This window comes from Vulpes vulpes, chromosome 10, assembly GCF_048418805.1.
Source record: "Vulpes vulpes isolate BD-2025 chromosome 10, VulVul3, whole genome shotgun sequence".
NCBI lineage: Eukaryota > Metazoa > Chordata > Mammalia > Carnivora > Canidae > Vulpes > Vulpes vulpes.
Window position 1 is genome coordinate 27508024 of NC_132789.1, and position 15858 is coordinate 27523881.

At 49.4% G+C, this 15858-nt stretch overlaps 3 protein-coding genes across 14 annotated transcripts in view; 2 read left to right on the forward strand and 1 right to left on the reverse strand.

The window, feature by feature from the left end:
* The window catches only part of LOC112907482 (immunoglobulin lambda-1 light chain-like), a 699686-nt gene that overhangs the window by 387443 nt on the left and 296385 nt on the right, over positions 1-15858 (forward strand). The window lies entirely within an intron of this gene.
* LOC112907540 (immunoglobulin lambda-1 light chain-like) overlaps positions 1-15858 on the forward strand; it is a 548801-nt gene that overhangs the window by 225327 nt on the left and 307616 nt on the right. The window lies entirely within an intron of this gene.
* Positions 1090-13662, reverse strand: PRAME (PRAME nuclear receptor transcriptional regulator). Of its 7 annotated transcripts, none has more exons than XM_072725259.1 (6): positions 12511-12786; positions 11863-12081; positions 5724-5787; positions 4105-4424; positions 3098-3706; positions 1090-2000 (listed from the first exon to the last, which is right to left on the reverse strand). In XM_072725259.1, exons 3-6 carry the CDS (start codon positions 5754-5756, stop codon positions 1424-1426), a joined length of 1539 nt encoding a protein of 512 aa, XP_072581360.1. In that variant the 5' UTR covers positions 5757-5787; positions 11863-12081; positions 12511-12786; the 3' UTR covers positions 1090-1423. The 7 variants fall into 7 exon arrangements, with proteins under 7 accessions (XP_072581360.1, XP_072581362.1, XP_072581361.1 ...); XM_072725261.1 differs by having other exon boundaries at positions 11863-11953; positions 12511-12650; XM_072725260.1 differs by having other exon boundaries at positions 11863-11969; positions 12511-12650.

A 15858-nucleotide genomic window follows, 5' to 3' on the forward strand; every position in this document is an offset into this window, starting at 1 on the left:
TTCTGGAGAGAAAGGCAATCTCACATTGACATGACCTAGCTCCCACAAAAAGAGGTACTATTTCTAATGTAGGAAACAAACACTAAACCAATGTCATAGGTCTACATGATCTTAGTATCTTGCTAAAAGGAATGTAGATAATTTTACTGACCACAACTAGTTGAAGTTAAGAAAGGGCTGGAGCTGGTGGGAAGACAGGCACAGGCTGGTAAGGCCTACAGGCTCCAGGTCATCTGCAGGGCAGACATCCCATCCAGTATTCGGGACCTGACTTATGCACAGGAAAGCCCTACCTTGGTACAGCCAGAGGTCAGGGATGGAGACTGGATCCATGGGGGAGGAGCACTCAAGTCCAGAGTATTGGTAGAGTTAGCAGCCAAGGCCCCTCCAAAGTACTTTTCCTCCAGTGGTGCTATTGGTCCCTTAGTATGTTCCAGGCCTGAGGATGCACTTTGTGTGTGCTGTTTTTTTTTATTTTTATTTTTAATAAATTAATTTTTTATTGGTGTTCAATTTACCAACATACAGAATAACACCCAGTGCTCATCCCGTCAAGTGTCCCCCTCAGTGCCTGTCACCCATTCACCCCCACCCCCGCCCTCCTCCCTTTCCACCACCCCTAGTTCATTTCCCAGAGTTAGGAGTCTTTTAAACAGCCAGAGATTAAGTGAGGAGATAACAGGTGCACCAGAGGGCAGCACCGGTGGCACAGCGATTTAGCGCCGCCTGCAGCCCAGGGCATGATCCTGGAGACCCTGGATTGAGTCCCACGTCAGGCTCTGTATGACGCCTGCTTCTCCCCCATGCCTGTGTCTCTGCCTCTCTCTCTCTCTCTGTCTCTCTGAATAAATAAATAAAATCTTAAAAAAAAAAAAAAAACGTAAAAAAAAAAACAAAACAAAACAGGTGCACCAGAGACAAGAGCCAAAGGGAGGAATGATAAACAGTGCCATGAACTCCTGGGGCTGAACCTCACCCAGCTTAGTGTCTGAGCATCACGAATGCTGTAATTTCTTGTTTAATCAGAAACTGCAGGTTCCTGAGGTTTAAACTGGAGAATACACTTCATGTAGCACAGAGGATACCAGATAGTGGACACTGAGGTTCTCTTTATTTCTGACCATGTTTTTACAACCATCTATGCAGGGATAACTCCAACATCTACCTCCCAAACTTGAATCTCCCTCTAGAAATTCAGATTCATAATTCTAACACTATAAGATGCATCTCCCCAAAGATCCTATAACTCCCAAGTCAACATCCCCCCTCCACCCCCCCCCCCCCACCCGAATCACCTTTCCTTTTTCTGCTCACATCAGGAAGAATTTCTCAAACTGTGGCTTCTGTGCTCTTGTAACATAGACGTATGCCTAGGCTTCAGTGTCCAAGTCCTCAGAGTAAAGCCAATGATACATGTACTCAGCTAGGCAGGCATATAACAGGGGCACAGAATGGGCTCTGGGTCATAGAAGGTCCTGTCGCCACAGCGAGGGCAGGGGTTGGCACTGAACCAGACCATGCCAGGCCGCCCCAATTCCTGCAGCATCTGCTTCAGCCTGGCATGCAGGTGGGCCAGTCTGCCCAGGTGGAGGGTGCCACGGACGTCCTCATAACTCTCCAGGGGGGCCGGATACAGCACATGACTCAGCTTGCGCAGCCCGATGGTGTGGCGCAGCAGGTTCTCCAGGACATCCATGGAGATGGGGTTTCCACAGAAGCTGAAGGTCGTGAGCTGGGAGCAGTGGCCCAGGGCAGGCAGGATGACGGTGAACTGGGAGTCCATGATCCCACACTCGTCCAAGTCCAGGTCCTGGAGGGTGGCAGAGGCTCTCTCTATCAGAACTTGGAGAGGCTCAGGACTCATATTGGTCAGGCTGACCCCACTGAGACCCAGGTCCTTCAGCTGACTGACGTTCAGGTGCTGAGACAGATGTGTCAAGTCAGATTCCGAAAGCAGGCAATTAGTTATTGACAGGGTCTCCAAGGGGGTCATGAGGCACCTGGGGAGAGACAGAGTAGTTAGTTCTGGAGGTTGGAGATGGTAGACAGAGGGATGTGGGGATGACCTGGGCCTCGAAGAAAGAGAGACCCAGGGTATTACCGATGACAGTCAAGCTCAGGATGCCATGTGGGGAGAAAAGACACTCAAACCTAAGTTTCAAAGGAGTCCTTTCTCCATCACTCATTTGCTAGGTGACTTGGCCAAGTAAATAGAACCTCAAACACCCTCCTGCTGTCAGGCCGAGCACGGCATGCCCTTGGAGGTACCGTGAGCATGAATCAATCTAACAATGTGAGGCACTCAGAGGGAAGCCTGGCCCGATGATGTCTCTAACAGGGAAGGGAACTGGTGACGTTTAGTACTGGGAGACAAGACTAAAAATGCTTTCGGCTCCACTTCCTTCTGGCCACTTCTATGACCCCTGTCACTGTTACTTGTTTCTGAAGAGGCTGATACTTGCTGTGCATGAAGGGCTAACCTGGGTAAGGTCTGGCAACATGCAGCCAGCAGGACCTACCCTGGATCACTGCATCCTCCACATACCAGCTGTCACTTCCCACAATTCTTCACTCCTGCTCCCCTCATCCTCAGAATTAGGCATTCCTTCCCTCCCTACTGCCTTATGTGGAACCCAGAGCAACCCTTTACAGACAGGGAATCAGAAGCAGGTTCGGAGGGAGAGGCTCAGGTTGACAAAGCTGCCGAGTGAAGAGCTTGTGACCCAAAACCTCACATCAGATATGCTTTCCCTTCATCAATGCTCTCAAGTTTAGTTATTTTTGGTCATTAGGACATAGGTATTATTTTCTCAGGAAGAATTCCCAAAGTTACCCTCATTTGCCCAAGCTCCCCTTATACAGATTCCTAGCTAGGAGCCCCTTTGAATAATATCTATCCCAGTTCATATCTCCAATCTTTATCTGAGATTTTACATGACAGCGTACATAGGGACAGAGCAGGGACAGTGTGTGGACCTTCTGGAGACTCATGCACTCTGGCACTGCTGATGGCAGGTACACAGCAGATGCCCATCACCTTTTACTGAAATAAAAAAGGGCTTATGCTTATCCACTGAGAAACCTCACCATCCCTCACCTGAGTACTTGGTCCAGGCGGTTTTCAAGGAAGGAGATAGAGTCCAAATAGAGTTCCTCGAGGTGGTGCAGCCTGAGGAACTGAGCGGTGAACTGGCTGATGCACTGCTCTTCCTTGGCCAGGGTGGTATGGGAGGACATGTGGATGTGGGAGAGGAGGAGCCTGCGCAGATTGCCCATCTGACCCAGGTGAGGAGCAAACTTCCCCAGGGTGGACAGTTTCCAGGTACAATTCACTTCCAAATCCTGGATAGAGTCCAGCTGTATGATTCTCAGGATCTTCTTGATGTTCTGCATGGGCATTGCGAAAATCTTCAGCTTCTTACAGCACAAGTGCATCATACCCTTCCTCTGCTGGGCTATCTGGATGAGGTAGGCGAGGGACTCGTCAGGGGTTCTTTCCTTGAGGCAAAGGTCTATCAGCACCTCCACAGGAGCCAAGGGTGGCCTGGGCCCTGGCCTGCAACCCTCCACTTTTCGCCTCTTCTTCATGGGCTGAGGCACCTCTGGGTCCAACAGGGAGTACATACTGGCCCTGGTCCCAGACCATACAGTCCAGAAGTCCTGATGAGCATTCTTGCGTAAATCCAGCACCTGCAGTTTCCACCTCCTGTGGGGAAGATGGGGTACAGACTGAGATGCTTTCAGATCAACAGGAATAAGACTGTGAGTCTCAGAATCTAGGCAAGGCCCAGATACCTGGCCTTCACTTTTTTACTCCATACCCTGGACGTCAGTGGCTCCTTGGGCTACTGTGATCCTTCCTGGTCCCCACTTGCAGTACCTTTAAGTGCCACTGCGAGGCACTCCTTTGGTCACCTCTGCAGGTCAATCGGCTATACATGTCCACAGCCTGTTCTCTTAGAGGAGCCCAGCCATGGCCCCAAGGCTGCTCTGAGCTTTCTCACCGATGTCTCTGGCCTTTTCTGCGGCCCTGCACTTTTCCCTGACCCCAGCTGTACTTGCTTGGACCCCGAGGGCCCTCCCAGTCTATGGGATCACCCTCACCTGGGGCGAACCTCCTGGGCAAGCAGCACATCAAGTCCAGCAAGTGCAGCTTGGAAGGTCTCCTGGTGAGGCTGCTGCTCCCTCATCAGGGCCCCCAGAGGGAGGCAGGCAAAGGGCCAGGCCTGCACCATTGCCTTCAGGGTTTCACTGTGCCTCCCAGTGAAGGCCGCTGTGAACAGCGGTGGGAAGAGCTCCATGGGCAGCAGCTCCAGAGCAGCGATGGCTGAGGCCTGATCCCTCAGTAGGCTCTGACCTGCCAGGTCCAGGAGTCTGGGTGGGGCTGGCATGCTCATCCTGATGAATCTGCTCCGGAAGGAATCCTGGCAAAACATTCAGGGAACAAGGCTGAGTATGAGCAAGCCCGTTAGCATTCCACCCTTGAGAGGAACCAACTCAAGGCCAAAGTCACTGTTCTGACAATAGTTGGGGAGACCTCTGTTTACCCCATTCCATTCTCTGCTGAGTGGCCACGAAGCCACAGCTTTGCCCCTACTGGTATCAGAACACATATCTCACCAGGCCTCAGTGGGGGAGCAAGATGATCACCAGCCCCATCCCATATCTGGCTACTGCTGCAATTAATTCCAGCCCCACTGCATAGTTAGTACTGAAGTGCCTGAAAACTGACCCCATCCCTTTCAGGGAAAAGTTGCTGATTATCAAATGAGGGTTGAACATATAGAGAAATAGGGAATGTCACATGACCCCCTTTCTCAGCTCTAACAAATCATCCAGATGGGAAAGCTTAAGGGACACCTGGACAATGACTGCCACTGCATCATTCAAAACATATTGAAGCATAAAAGTGGCATAAGGTATTTAATAGTATGTGGAAGTTGGGGACAAAAAAATAAATACACTATTTCCAAGATGATTTTATTATATGTCTCTCCTACAGATATGAGAATTACTGTTTTATTTATGGGAACCCAGAACTCACATTCAGAACACAGCCGCCACTTTTAAAAATACTCCATAGAATATTTCTTTTCCTATGGAACATTTTTAAGCTTTTAGCTTATTATTTTTCTAAAAAAGCTTTAACTAGTAAAATCACAAAATGATAAATTATATGAACTATAATTACCAAGCACAAACTAAATATTTAAAATGTCATCAAAAAATTACAACTAATTAGAGGTCTTTCATTTCCAAAAAATCTGGTTAAGAAAATACTGTAGATGTATAAAACAGCGTATTATCAGAGTAGAGACCAAAATGTTTGAGATTAAGGCAAAACTGCATTCGGAGGCAAAAGCAAAGGCTGCTCATTTATACTGTATGGCTGAGGGCAGTATGGTAGCAGTGTCCCAAGCTTAGAGCTTCTGCCTCACCAGAATGGGGCATGGTTCCAGGAGCAATCTGCTCAGACCTCAGGCAGGGTCTAATGCTCCAGCTTCTGGATCTCTCCTCTGGCTCCACAGAAACAATATGGTAGGCCTTTTTAGCCACACCTTCCTTTTCAAATCCTAGCTGAAATTTCCAACTGAAAGCACAATGCTATTATCTCAGGATCTCCATCCAGTTAATCCAGATTGGGTTTTTTACTTTCTCCATACAACTGACTGAATCATAAGCCCCATTCATAAATGAAACAGAAAAAAGAAAAGAAAACCAACCTGGAGGTATACTTGGGGGAGTTTTGGCCACATCAGAATAACCCAAATGTTCGAGTTAAGACAGCTTTATGCAGACAGTGGTGTTATCCCAAAAGAAAAAAAGAAATAAACAAAATAAATTCCAGAATATCAAATATTCACTTATACTTTATGGTACCTTAAAACTGCAAACCATGTGTGCATTCATAGACAGACTATGAGAGATGCTTGGTGTTCCAGATTTATTTTTTAACGGTTTTTTTTTTTTTAAGATTTTATTGATTTATTCATGAGACACACACAGAGACAGAGAGACAGAGAGGCAGAGACACAGGCAGGGAGAGAAGCAGGCTCCATGCAGGGAGCCCGATGTGGAACTCCATCCCAGGTCTCCAGGATCAGGCCCTGGGCTGAAGGTGGCGCTAAACCACTGAGCCAACCGGGCTGCCCCGGTGTTCCAGATTTTGAGGGTCAAGGCTTCCCTGAAGGAGGTCAGGTCAAAATCACAAGTAGGAGTTAGCCAGGAGAAGGGAGGGGCGGGGTGTTTGTAAGGAAATACCCAAGACAAGAAAAAATACATTTTGTTTGAGGAGTTCAAAGACTATGGATCCTTTAAATCCAAGGACAAGGACAGGGAGAAGATCCACCCTCCTTCCCAGGAGGTAAAAGGCATTTCCTCCTAAAAGGTTGGGATCAGCTCAGCAAACTGACTGGAAAAGATTCAACATAGGAATCTGGGGTAGGTAGAGGTCAGAACCGCATTGGCACCCAAATACAGGACATGACTAGTTGGGATTCTAGAGCCATGGGCTCTTTGGGGTCTTAGAGGCAGGGAAAGCTAAATGCATATGTCCTTGTCTTGAAGAAGCTGCCACCAGAGGACGTCCTCTTTAGGATCAAGTATCCTCTTCCATATCCTGCCCTTTCAAAGGCAGATCAGGTCTAGGCATTTCCCTGGGGCCTAAGCCCCAACTGTGATCTTCAAATGCGCCTTCCAAAGTATATGTTAACAACTGTTATTTCCTCAATCCTAAAAAAACTAATAAAAACAGCTTTATATATATATTTATATATATATATACGAATAATTGTTGAGAAATATATATAAAGAAATACATAACTGATATAAATATAGCTTCAAAAAAACCCCTCTGGCCCTGCCCCTAAGATTTTTAGTTATTCCCATTCTGCTGAGAGAGTGCCATTAGGAACAGAAATAAAAATCTTTCTCTCTGTATTAAGCTCAGTGCACAAACACCAACACTTTTCCCTCACAAAATGTGAAGCTATATTTGACATTTAAAGATCTGCCAAATTTAGGGATGATTCTCGTGTTAGGCTGGATCACATATTGGTGGTTCTGACGTTTTAGAACACACAGGGAGAGAACCTGTCCTCACAAAGAATTCTCCACGCTATTGCATTGTGATGCCCAAACAAATTCTTCTCTACCACTGGCGAGGACACTGGAATTCTTTGAAGGATGTTCTCCACTTTAGTATCTTCACGGAGGCTGCTTTCTCTAAATTTCTACTACCTATACCAGTAGGCTTTGCATCAAATAGGGATGAACTGGAATGTGCTCTATGGGCCTTTTAGCCCCCAGGCAACAACCATCATCAATCAGCTGCAGGAGATGGGGTATTAGTAACAAAGATAATCTTAAATGTCCCTAATTACTGAGCTAACTCAGTGGGCACAGAAATCCTGCTCTGGAACTTTTCATCCAGTACCTCCAATAACCTTTACAGGAAATTTAAAGTTCACTGTTAATTTTATTTTTAGCCTGGTGAATCAGACTGCTCCCCGCAGGGAATAACTGTTAGCACCCTCAGGCAAGGGGTTGGGATGGATGTGCCCCACACCAAGTGGTCAGACAATCTCAATGTTAGAGACACCAGACTGACAAGACTCCACCTGGACCTCGGGGAAACAGGAAAACTGCAGAAGTCCAAGCTTGCGAAGGGTCTATGGGATCCCAGTGTCTAGGAAATCCAAGGAGGCAGAAGTGACCACTGTCTTCAGATCTAAAAATGTTTAGTATGAGCCACGCTTCCCTTGTGAAAAAAGGCAGACTCCTCTGTGCATTTCCATGTGGAGCCTTTGGACCAAGGGACATGCTGTGGGGTTAGAGGCAGAATCTATAGGAAGTGCTGTCCCTCCTGCCCAGGATCAGGACTAGCTCAGGACAACTCCCTGAGCCCAAGGCATGAATCTGAAGGATGTTTCTGTTGCATCCTGGCCACCTGTTCTCATGGTCTTCATTTGCTACATAGGTCAGAGCGGCCTCTGACCTCATCAGAGTGGGGTGATCTGTGCTCATCTTTTCCATTCACAGAATTCCAACTCAGATCCCAGAGCATCTGCCTTATTGGGGCCTTTAGAACATTTCTGTGCTTCCGCCATGTGCCAACGTGGCAGCCCAATATGTCCCTGGAATGTCAACCCACCTCTCTTGGAGCCTGGGGTGTGGCCATGATACTGGGGAATACCTTTCCATCTTCCATCAGTATCAACAGAAATCAAGGAATTCTCCCCCAGTTCTACTGAGCACTATATTGAAGAATATGACAAACCATAAAGTGTAGAAAGAAAATAAGCCCATCTATTTTCCTAGATCCAAAAGGCTCCAGGAATGCCAAAGGAAGACCCTTCCTGAGTTCTAGAGAAAGACCCTAACTCTGCTTGAGGGCACCAGGCTAAGGAGAAGCCAGGAGCCCAGTCCTGATGCAGCAGCCTCACCTCAGGCTCCCTCAAGGCAGCCCTTGAACACAAGATTCCATGCATAACCAGTATGTCTCTGAAATTTCCCTCTGGTGTCACATTAATTCTTGCCCTGAAATATTTTGCCCTCTGTGCTTTTAAAAATGTAGTCTCTCTTGGCCCTCCCTGCTCCTTCTTGTACTGAGATCTGGCTTCACTTCAGATCCAGTAACATCTATACCTAAACAAGAGATTTTCATTTTCCCTCTTTCTTCCTCATCAATGAGGACCTTCCTGATGTCCAGGTCACTCTAGATTCAGCTGGTTATTCCTGGGGATGTGCTTTTGGAGGCATGGTGGTGGTGGTTGGGGGGAAGCAGACGACTCACTCCAAGCTGGTGGCAGGAGGGGAACTAAACTGGGAATGGCCCAGAGCATCTAATGTGAGGCCTAGGATGAAGGAAGAGGAGGAAATGACAGTAGAGCAGGAGGCCAGATCTTCTGGCTCCCACGTAGCTGTATCCCTCAAACGGTGGAGACCTGTGTCTGAGACCAGCTGGGGGCACGTGAGGTGTCAGGGGCTGTGTGTGTGTGTGTGTGTGTGTGTGTGTGTGTGTGTGTCCCTCTAGCTCAAGGGCACTGAATCAGACCAACGGAATCTGGAGAAAGGGAGAGAAAGTGGCAAGCATTAATCCTGGATGCAACAGTGACAGAGATTTTGAGAGAAGGAGAGGGCCTTAGTTTTGGCATTCAGCCCTGGAGAGGGATACTTCCTAGGATTTTGCTCTTTAGCCTCCTTACTTTTCACAGCCTCATCAGACTGGTAACTGTGCTTAAGAAAGAGAGAATGGGGTCTAGTACTGTGTCCCTGTCATCCAAATGACCCTCAAATCTTTAACTCTAAGCCATAAGGTGGCCATGGAGGCTCAGAGCAAAACCAGATACATCAGACTATCAGGCACGTTCCATTGGAGCAGGAGCAATGATCCTCAGGATTCCAGGAACAATGGCCTCACACTTGTTGGCAAAAATCACCTCTGCCCTAAGATGAGGGCTGACGGAGGTCCTGAGGCAGGGTAGACATGTTCATACGAAAGTCTCTAGCCCAGCTGACCCCTTCTCCCCATATCCAGACACACCTTCTATTCTCCGTCCTTAATTTACTCAAAAACATTTACTGAGTGCCAGAGACCTTGCTTATTGAGTAAGCAAATGAAAAGAGCAGCAAGCTGAAAAATAAATGAATCACAGGTTGACTCTGCACGGTAGAGCTGGGCCATGCAACATGAAACTATACAAAGCCATCCTAACAAACCATGCAAAGTTAGAGTTTTTCTGTGGCCATTCAAAAACCGTTTTTTTTTTTTTTTGTTGTTGTTGTTGTTTTGCCAACCATGAAGAATTCTATTCCTGTTGGCTATAAACATGTTAAGAAATGAATAAAAGAGTAAAACTACTATTTATTTAGTATGTTGATTTTAAACCACTGAAAATTAAACCATTTCTCTGTAAAAAAAAAAAAAACATGTATCAAGAGTAGTTTCACTCTTCTCATATAACTGTTGGTACAGAGTGAGCATCTTTTCTGCAAACCGTCATGCTTTCTTTTTTTTTTTTTATTTTTTTTTTTAAATTTATTTATGATAGAGAGAGAGAGAAAGAGAGGCAGAAACACAGGCAGAGGAAGAAGCAGGCTCCATGCACCGGGAGCCCGATGTGGGATTCGATCCAGGGTCTCCAGGACCGCGCCCTGGGCCAAAGGCAGGCGCCAAACCGCTGCGCCACCCAGGGATCCCCCGTCATGCTTTCTAAGTTTGGACAGGCTTCCAACATTTTATCCTTCATGTTTTCAATGCCATGACATATTTTCGAGAGGGTTCCTTTAGTGTGAAAATGTCTGCCAGAAGTCACTTCCTCAGAGACATCCTCATTGTTTTGTCAGTCATACTCTCCCTTCACACTTCTCTGGGAGATTGGGAATGTGAGCTTGAAGCTGGATCCGGAATCACAATGATGGGTCACTGGCACCCATGTCACAGAGTAGGCCATGGGAGGGGGGCACAGGAATGAGGCCCCTGGTCCAGGGCTTTCTGTGGTTGTCACTTGTACCAGCATGATGGGAACGTGCCTGGAAAAGTCACCTGAAAGTGGGAACATTTTCTATGTGTGGCAGCAGTGGACAAGTCAGAGAACAGGAGCCTCCACTTAGACATTACCCACCACAGCCCACGGGTCAGCAGGTCTGTCCTCAGCTGAGGTCAGTGGGCCCTGCCAGGTATCCAGAAAGATGCGTTGGGGAGAGGTACAGTAACCCCAGGAAGGCATCGCAAAGGCTTGAGCTCACTGTCTGAGGCACCTCAGCTCAGCAGTTCTAAAGGATTGATCCTTTTCTCTCTCTGCCCCAAACTCCTCTGAAGCTGTGGCTTTCCTCTTTGCATGTTCTTTTCCTCTGAGGGTCCTGGGCCCAGACTGTCCTGACATGGACACGTTCAGTGTTTGTGGCTGTGGAATATTTCCTGCTCTGGAGGCAAGTAATTCTGGAGGTTAGAGCCAGATGTCCTGGTGTCAAGAACACTGGTATGCTGCCTGACACATGCAGAGCATAAGGTTGTCCTGGGGCCTCCGTCCATTCTCCGGTTCTAGGTTGGGCCACACAGCCTCCCTGAACTCCGTGGGGTTTAGCCAGAGGACTAGCTGGGTTCTTTCAAGGCATGTCCCTTACCTCCAAGGGACCAAGCTCACAGGGAAGTGACCAAACCTTTCCAGGGCTCCCTCACTCCGTCCCTGCTTGACCTCAAATAGGAGTCAAGTGTCTGGGGTCTGCAGCCAGCCTGGCTCCTTCACCCCAAGCAGAGGTTCTGAACATAACTATGGCTTTGGGGCTGCATTGCCCAACACACTAGAATTGCTTCTTGTATAAAAGCAACAGGACAGGGGGAGCCCCAGTGGCTCGGGGGTTTAGTGCCTGCCTTCAGCCCAGGGCCTGATCCTGGAGACCTGGGATGGAGTTCTGCGTCGGGCTCCCTGTGTGGAGTCTACTTCTCCCTCTGCCTGTGTCTCATGAATAAATAAATAAAATCTTAAAAAAAAAAAAAAAAAGCAACAGGACAGAGGCACCTGGGTGGCTCAGTCAGTTATGCATCTGCCTCTGGCTCTGGTCATGATCTCGGGGTTCTGGGATCAAGCCCTGAATCACGCTCCCTGTGCAGTGTGGGGAGTCAGTCTGCTTCTCCCTCTGTCCCTCCTTTCCCCTTTCTGCTCTCATTCTCAAGTAAATAAATAAAATCTTCAAAAAAAAAAAAAAAAAAGAAAAAAAGAAAGGAAAAAGGACTAATGGTCCACCGGGGAAACGACCAGAAAGTACAGAGCCTGCTCCTGCATCTCCGTCCGCCCTCAGGCAGCCTCGGGAAGCAGTGTGCGTCTCCACACCCCGGAGGCGGCTCAGGGGCCCGCTTACCCGAGGACGTCTTCCGCTCACTCCGGCGCAGCTCTGAGCGGCCTCAGAGCCTCCAACACTCGGTTCCCTGGTCGGCTATCCTGCCGGTCACCTGCGTGCACCCACGTCTGAGAGCGAGAACCCAAATGCTCCGGGAACAAGGAGAGGCCGCGCGTCCGCACGTGGATTCCGCAGGCCCCCGCGAACGCCGCTGAGGAAACGGGAAACCGAGACCCGGGCCTGCCGGGTCGGCGGGAACCTCCTCTGATCTCCGGGTCTGACCGCCACTTGGGGCTGAACCCGAGGACACGTGGCGCGCCCGGCCTCGCGCCCTCAGCGCCCCGCCCCCCGCACACGCGCGCACCTGCACGCGCACACGCACCTGCAGCAGCCACCCCACCTCACGTGCACACCGCGCGGCTCGGAGCCCCAACCATCAACGCCGACGCCCGACTTCCACCCACTATTACGTCGGGAAACTCGTCACCGCGGCCACTGCTCAGAGCGGGCGGCCTGGCCGGGTGCGCGGTCTTCACGCCGACCCGCGGCAGCTCCCTCTTCCGAAGGGGAAATGGAAGTGGGAGTCGGGAGGGAGGAGGGCGGTTTATGGCGATTAGTCCAAGGTCACCGCCACGACAGAGCAAGCGCGGGACCCGGGCTGCGACTTACGATTTCTGCAGACCGCGCCCCGGCCACGTGGTCCCCGGACACAGCCCGAGGAAAGGCCCGGCCGCCCCCTCAGCAAGCCGCCCGCTCGCCGCCGGAAGCCGCCGCGGCGCACCAATCCCGGCTCCTCTCTCCCGCAAGGTGAAATCTCACGAGAGCTTAGCACTGCCAGTGGGGTCGCCCGGGGAGGCCAGAAGGGGGTTGCAGCAACAGAACAGGCTGGGCGGGGACTCGGGGTGGGGCGGGGCCGCGCCTGTTGGCCACGCCCCCTGGCTGCAGCTGGGGAGGGCAAGGGTGGGGGCGGGTCATGGGAGAGCTGGTGTCAGGTGGAGAATGGGGAGGGTACAGTGGGGTCAGTTGGAGGTACAGGGGATAGGATGGGGCAAGGGAGGTGGGGGGTGGGTGGGGTGAAATGAGGGAGGGACGTAGGACAGAGAGGAGGCCTGGAAATCCCCATCCCCACCCTCGGGGCCCATGCTTCTCCCTGTGGGGTGTGGGGTGTCCCAGCCCTGTGGTGGACAATCCTACCTCCCTTGTCTAGGAGGGATGTCCTTGCCCTTGCCCTGTCCGGTGCCCCCTACTTCCTGGACTTTACGATTTATGTCACCTCTGGGGCAGAGGAGATCCTCCGCCGGCTTTTTTTTAAAGTTTTTTTTATTCATAGAGACACAGAGAGAGAGAGAGAGAGGCAGAGACACAGGCAGAGGGAGAAGCAGGCTCCATGCAGGGAGCCCGACGTGGGACTCGATCTAGGGTCTCCAGGATCAGGCCCTGGGCTGCAGGCGGCGCTAAACCGCTGAGCCACCGGGGCTGCCCTCTGCCGGCTTTTGATTCGATTTTCCTCTTTCCAGAGCGTGCTTTCCTCAGTTTCCCCCTTGGATTTGGTTTTCCAGAGCTTTTTCAGAAGCCAGATTCCTGCCTTTGCTCGATTCCCCTTCCCCCAATCCTCAGATAAAGGCAGCTTTTCAGTAGTCCGAAATGCGTGGGGCTTCCCCTCCTTCACCCACAAATACCTTTGGACAAAGTCAGGACCAGATTGGAAGCCTGAAAACGTGGGCCGGGCGGGCGGTGGTTGAGCAGGGCGCAGGTCAAGGATGCTGAGGACAGGTGGAGGGAGAAGCAGGCACCCACCGTGGCCTGGTGCTATGCTTCTCTGGGAGCCAGGGCCCCTTCACCCTTGGAATTTTGTGTCTGGGGCCACCAGGGGGCACTGGGATCTGGAAGCCAGAATGTTTGCAAGGACTGTATCCGGTTTGGGCGCTTCCTGCCAGTCCGTTTGTGGGTAGAAGAGTCGGGCTTCTGGAGAGATGGCAGCACCCAGATGGAAGAGGTGTGAAGAGAAGGCGGGGGGGGGAGGGGTGTAAGGGCAATAAGGGCAAAGCCGAGGTACGGCTGTAGTGCCTAGCATTGCCAGCGGGGCCCAAGTTCAATTAAAAAAAAAAAAAAAGAAGAAGTGCAACCAGGAGTCCCCATGCCTCTGTGAAGCTGGCCTGAGGGACTGACTATATTCCCCCTCCTCAAAATCTGAGACTGTTTTTCTGAGGGGGGGGGGCAGGAGGGGAAGCGGGCCTTGTCATGCATGTGGTCCTAAATCAGTTACCACAGGCCATAGGGAAGGTCGTGGTGGCTGAGAGTAACCAGGCAGTGAAGGCCAAGTAGTTTCCTGGGTCTGCCTTGCCAATCCCCCAGATATCCCCATGGCCGTGAGCCACTCCAGCTACCCAGACAAATGAATGTATGAATACATAGGTACATACTAATGAGGCCACTGCGTTGATCTCCCATCCACCTAGGATCATCACCCAGAACAGATTTCAGCTTGGACTTGGAAACACTCATGCTCTCCTTCCCTCTGGTCTTCTGGATTCATTCAACAAATATTTGTCCTTGAGTGGTGCGGATGCAGCCCACACGCAGATATACTCAGTCTCTGGCTCATAAGGTTTAGGGTGAAAACAAAAAAACAAATAAATAAATAGGTAAATAAATAAATAAATCCCCCAAACAAGAAGCTATTGTTTTAAAGTGCAGCAAGTTGTAACTAACTCTTTGAGAAAAACAAAGAGGCTGACATGGAAAGTTACAAAGGCCAGCAGGCTCTTCCCTGGTTGCTCAGGATCCCTATCTGAGGCCTTGGGAGGTTGAGAGGATCCTGTTTTTTTTTTTTTTTTTTTTTTTTTTTAATATTTTATTTATTTGTTTGAAAGAAAGAGAGAGAACACAAGCAGAAAGAGTGGCAGAGCTGGAGAGGAAGAGGCAGGCTCCCCTCTGAGCAGGGAGCCCGACTTGGGGCTCCATTCCAAGTTAATGCTGACTGCGACTGATACACTAAAAAGATGGTATCTGTCATATTTCAAAGCAAAATGCAGGTCACACGATTGATTATATAATGCAATTCCTTCACATAAAATTAAATGTGAATATTTAATATATACCATTATTCACCCATTGCTTCAAATGATCCTTACAAATGTTTACCATATTCCAGGGAGGGAGGGAGAGGTACATGAGCTCTACCTTCTGGGATATACATAATAGGCAGGCCAAGATGTCCAGAAGATGGTCACTAAATACCATTGGTTATATTAAAATTTCTATATTTACTTGAACTTTTTCTATAATATTGTTTTCCTTGGCCAGTGATGAAAATAGAGCTGTTTTCATTTTAGAAAATGAAAAAAAAAAAAAAACGAAAAACCTCACCCTGCACTGAATTATAATGATCACAATGGAAACTTTTAAAACCTTTGCTGTGGGAAGACAGGGAGGGGAATGCATTTGAAGGAGCCTGTTCCACTATGTGTCTGGAGCCGAGGGAGGCTGAGTCTAGGCTGACTTGTGGGAAATGAGACAGAGGAAAATATTTTCTTCTATGATCACCTAAAGTAAACCTGAAAAGGAAAGAATCTGGACTCTCCACCTAATTGTGCTGGGGATGAAAGTCATAGAGCACTTACCAATTATTTATTTTTTTAAAAGATTTTATTTATTCATGAGACACAGAGAGAGGGAGAGAGAGAGGCAGAGACACAGGCAGAGGGAGAAGCAGGCTCCATGCAGGAGGCCCGACATGAGACTCCATCCCGGGTCTCCAGGATCATGCCCTGGGCTGAAGGCGATGCTAAACCACTGAGCCCCCACCCCCTGCCCCAGGGCTGCCCCGCACTTATCAATTAATGGAAACATTGGCTTTTTGATTTTGCAGCCAGATCCATGCAAGGATGCTGTGAACTTTACTGCTTTCTTAGTTTTCTTCAGTTGAAGACACTGAGGCTGGGATGGACAAGCCACTGGTCTAAGAGTTGGGGGCTCTGAAGCCATGGTGTGGGGCTCCTCCATGGGATTTCTCTA

What these genes read in the sequence shown, in the direction of transcription:
- PRAME (XM_072725258.1), bottom strand. Translation starts at nt 5,756, where the DNA reads ATGTGGCCAAAACTCCCCCAAGTATACCTCCAG. An exon ending in TCCCCCAAGTATACCTCCAG is followed by an intron (nt 4,425 to 5,723) that starts GTTGGTTTTCTT and finishes ATGTTTTGCCAG; the next exon opens with GATTCCTTCCGGAGCAGATT. An exon ending in GCCCAGGAGGTTCGCCCCAG is followed by an intron (nt 3,707 to 4,104) that starts GTGAGGGTGATC and finishes TCTTCCCCACAG; the next exon opens with GAGGTGGAAACTGCAGGTGC.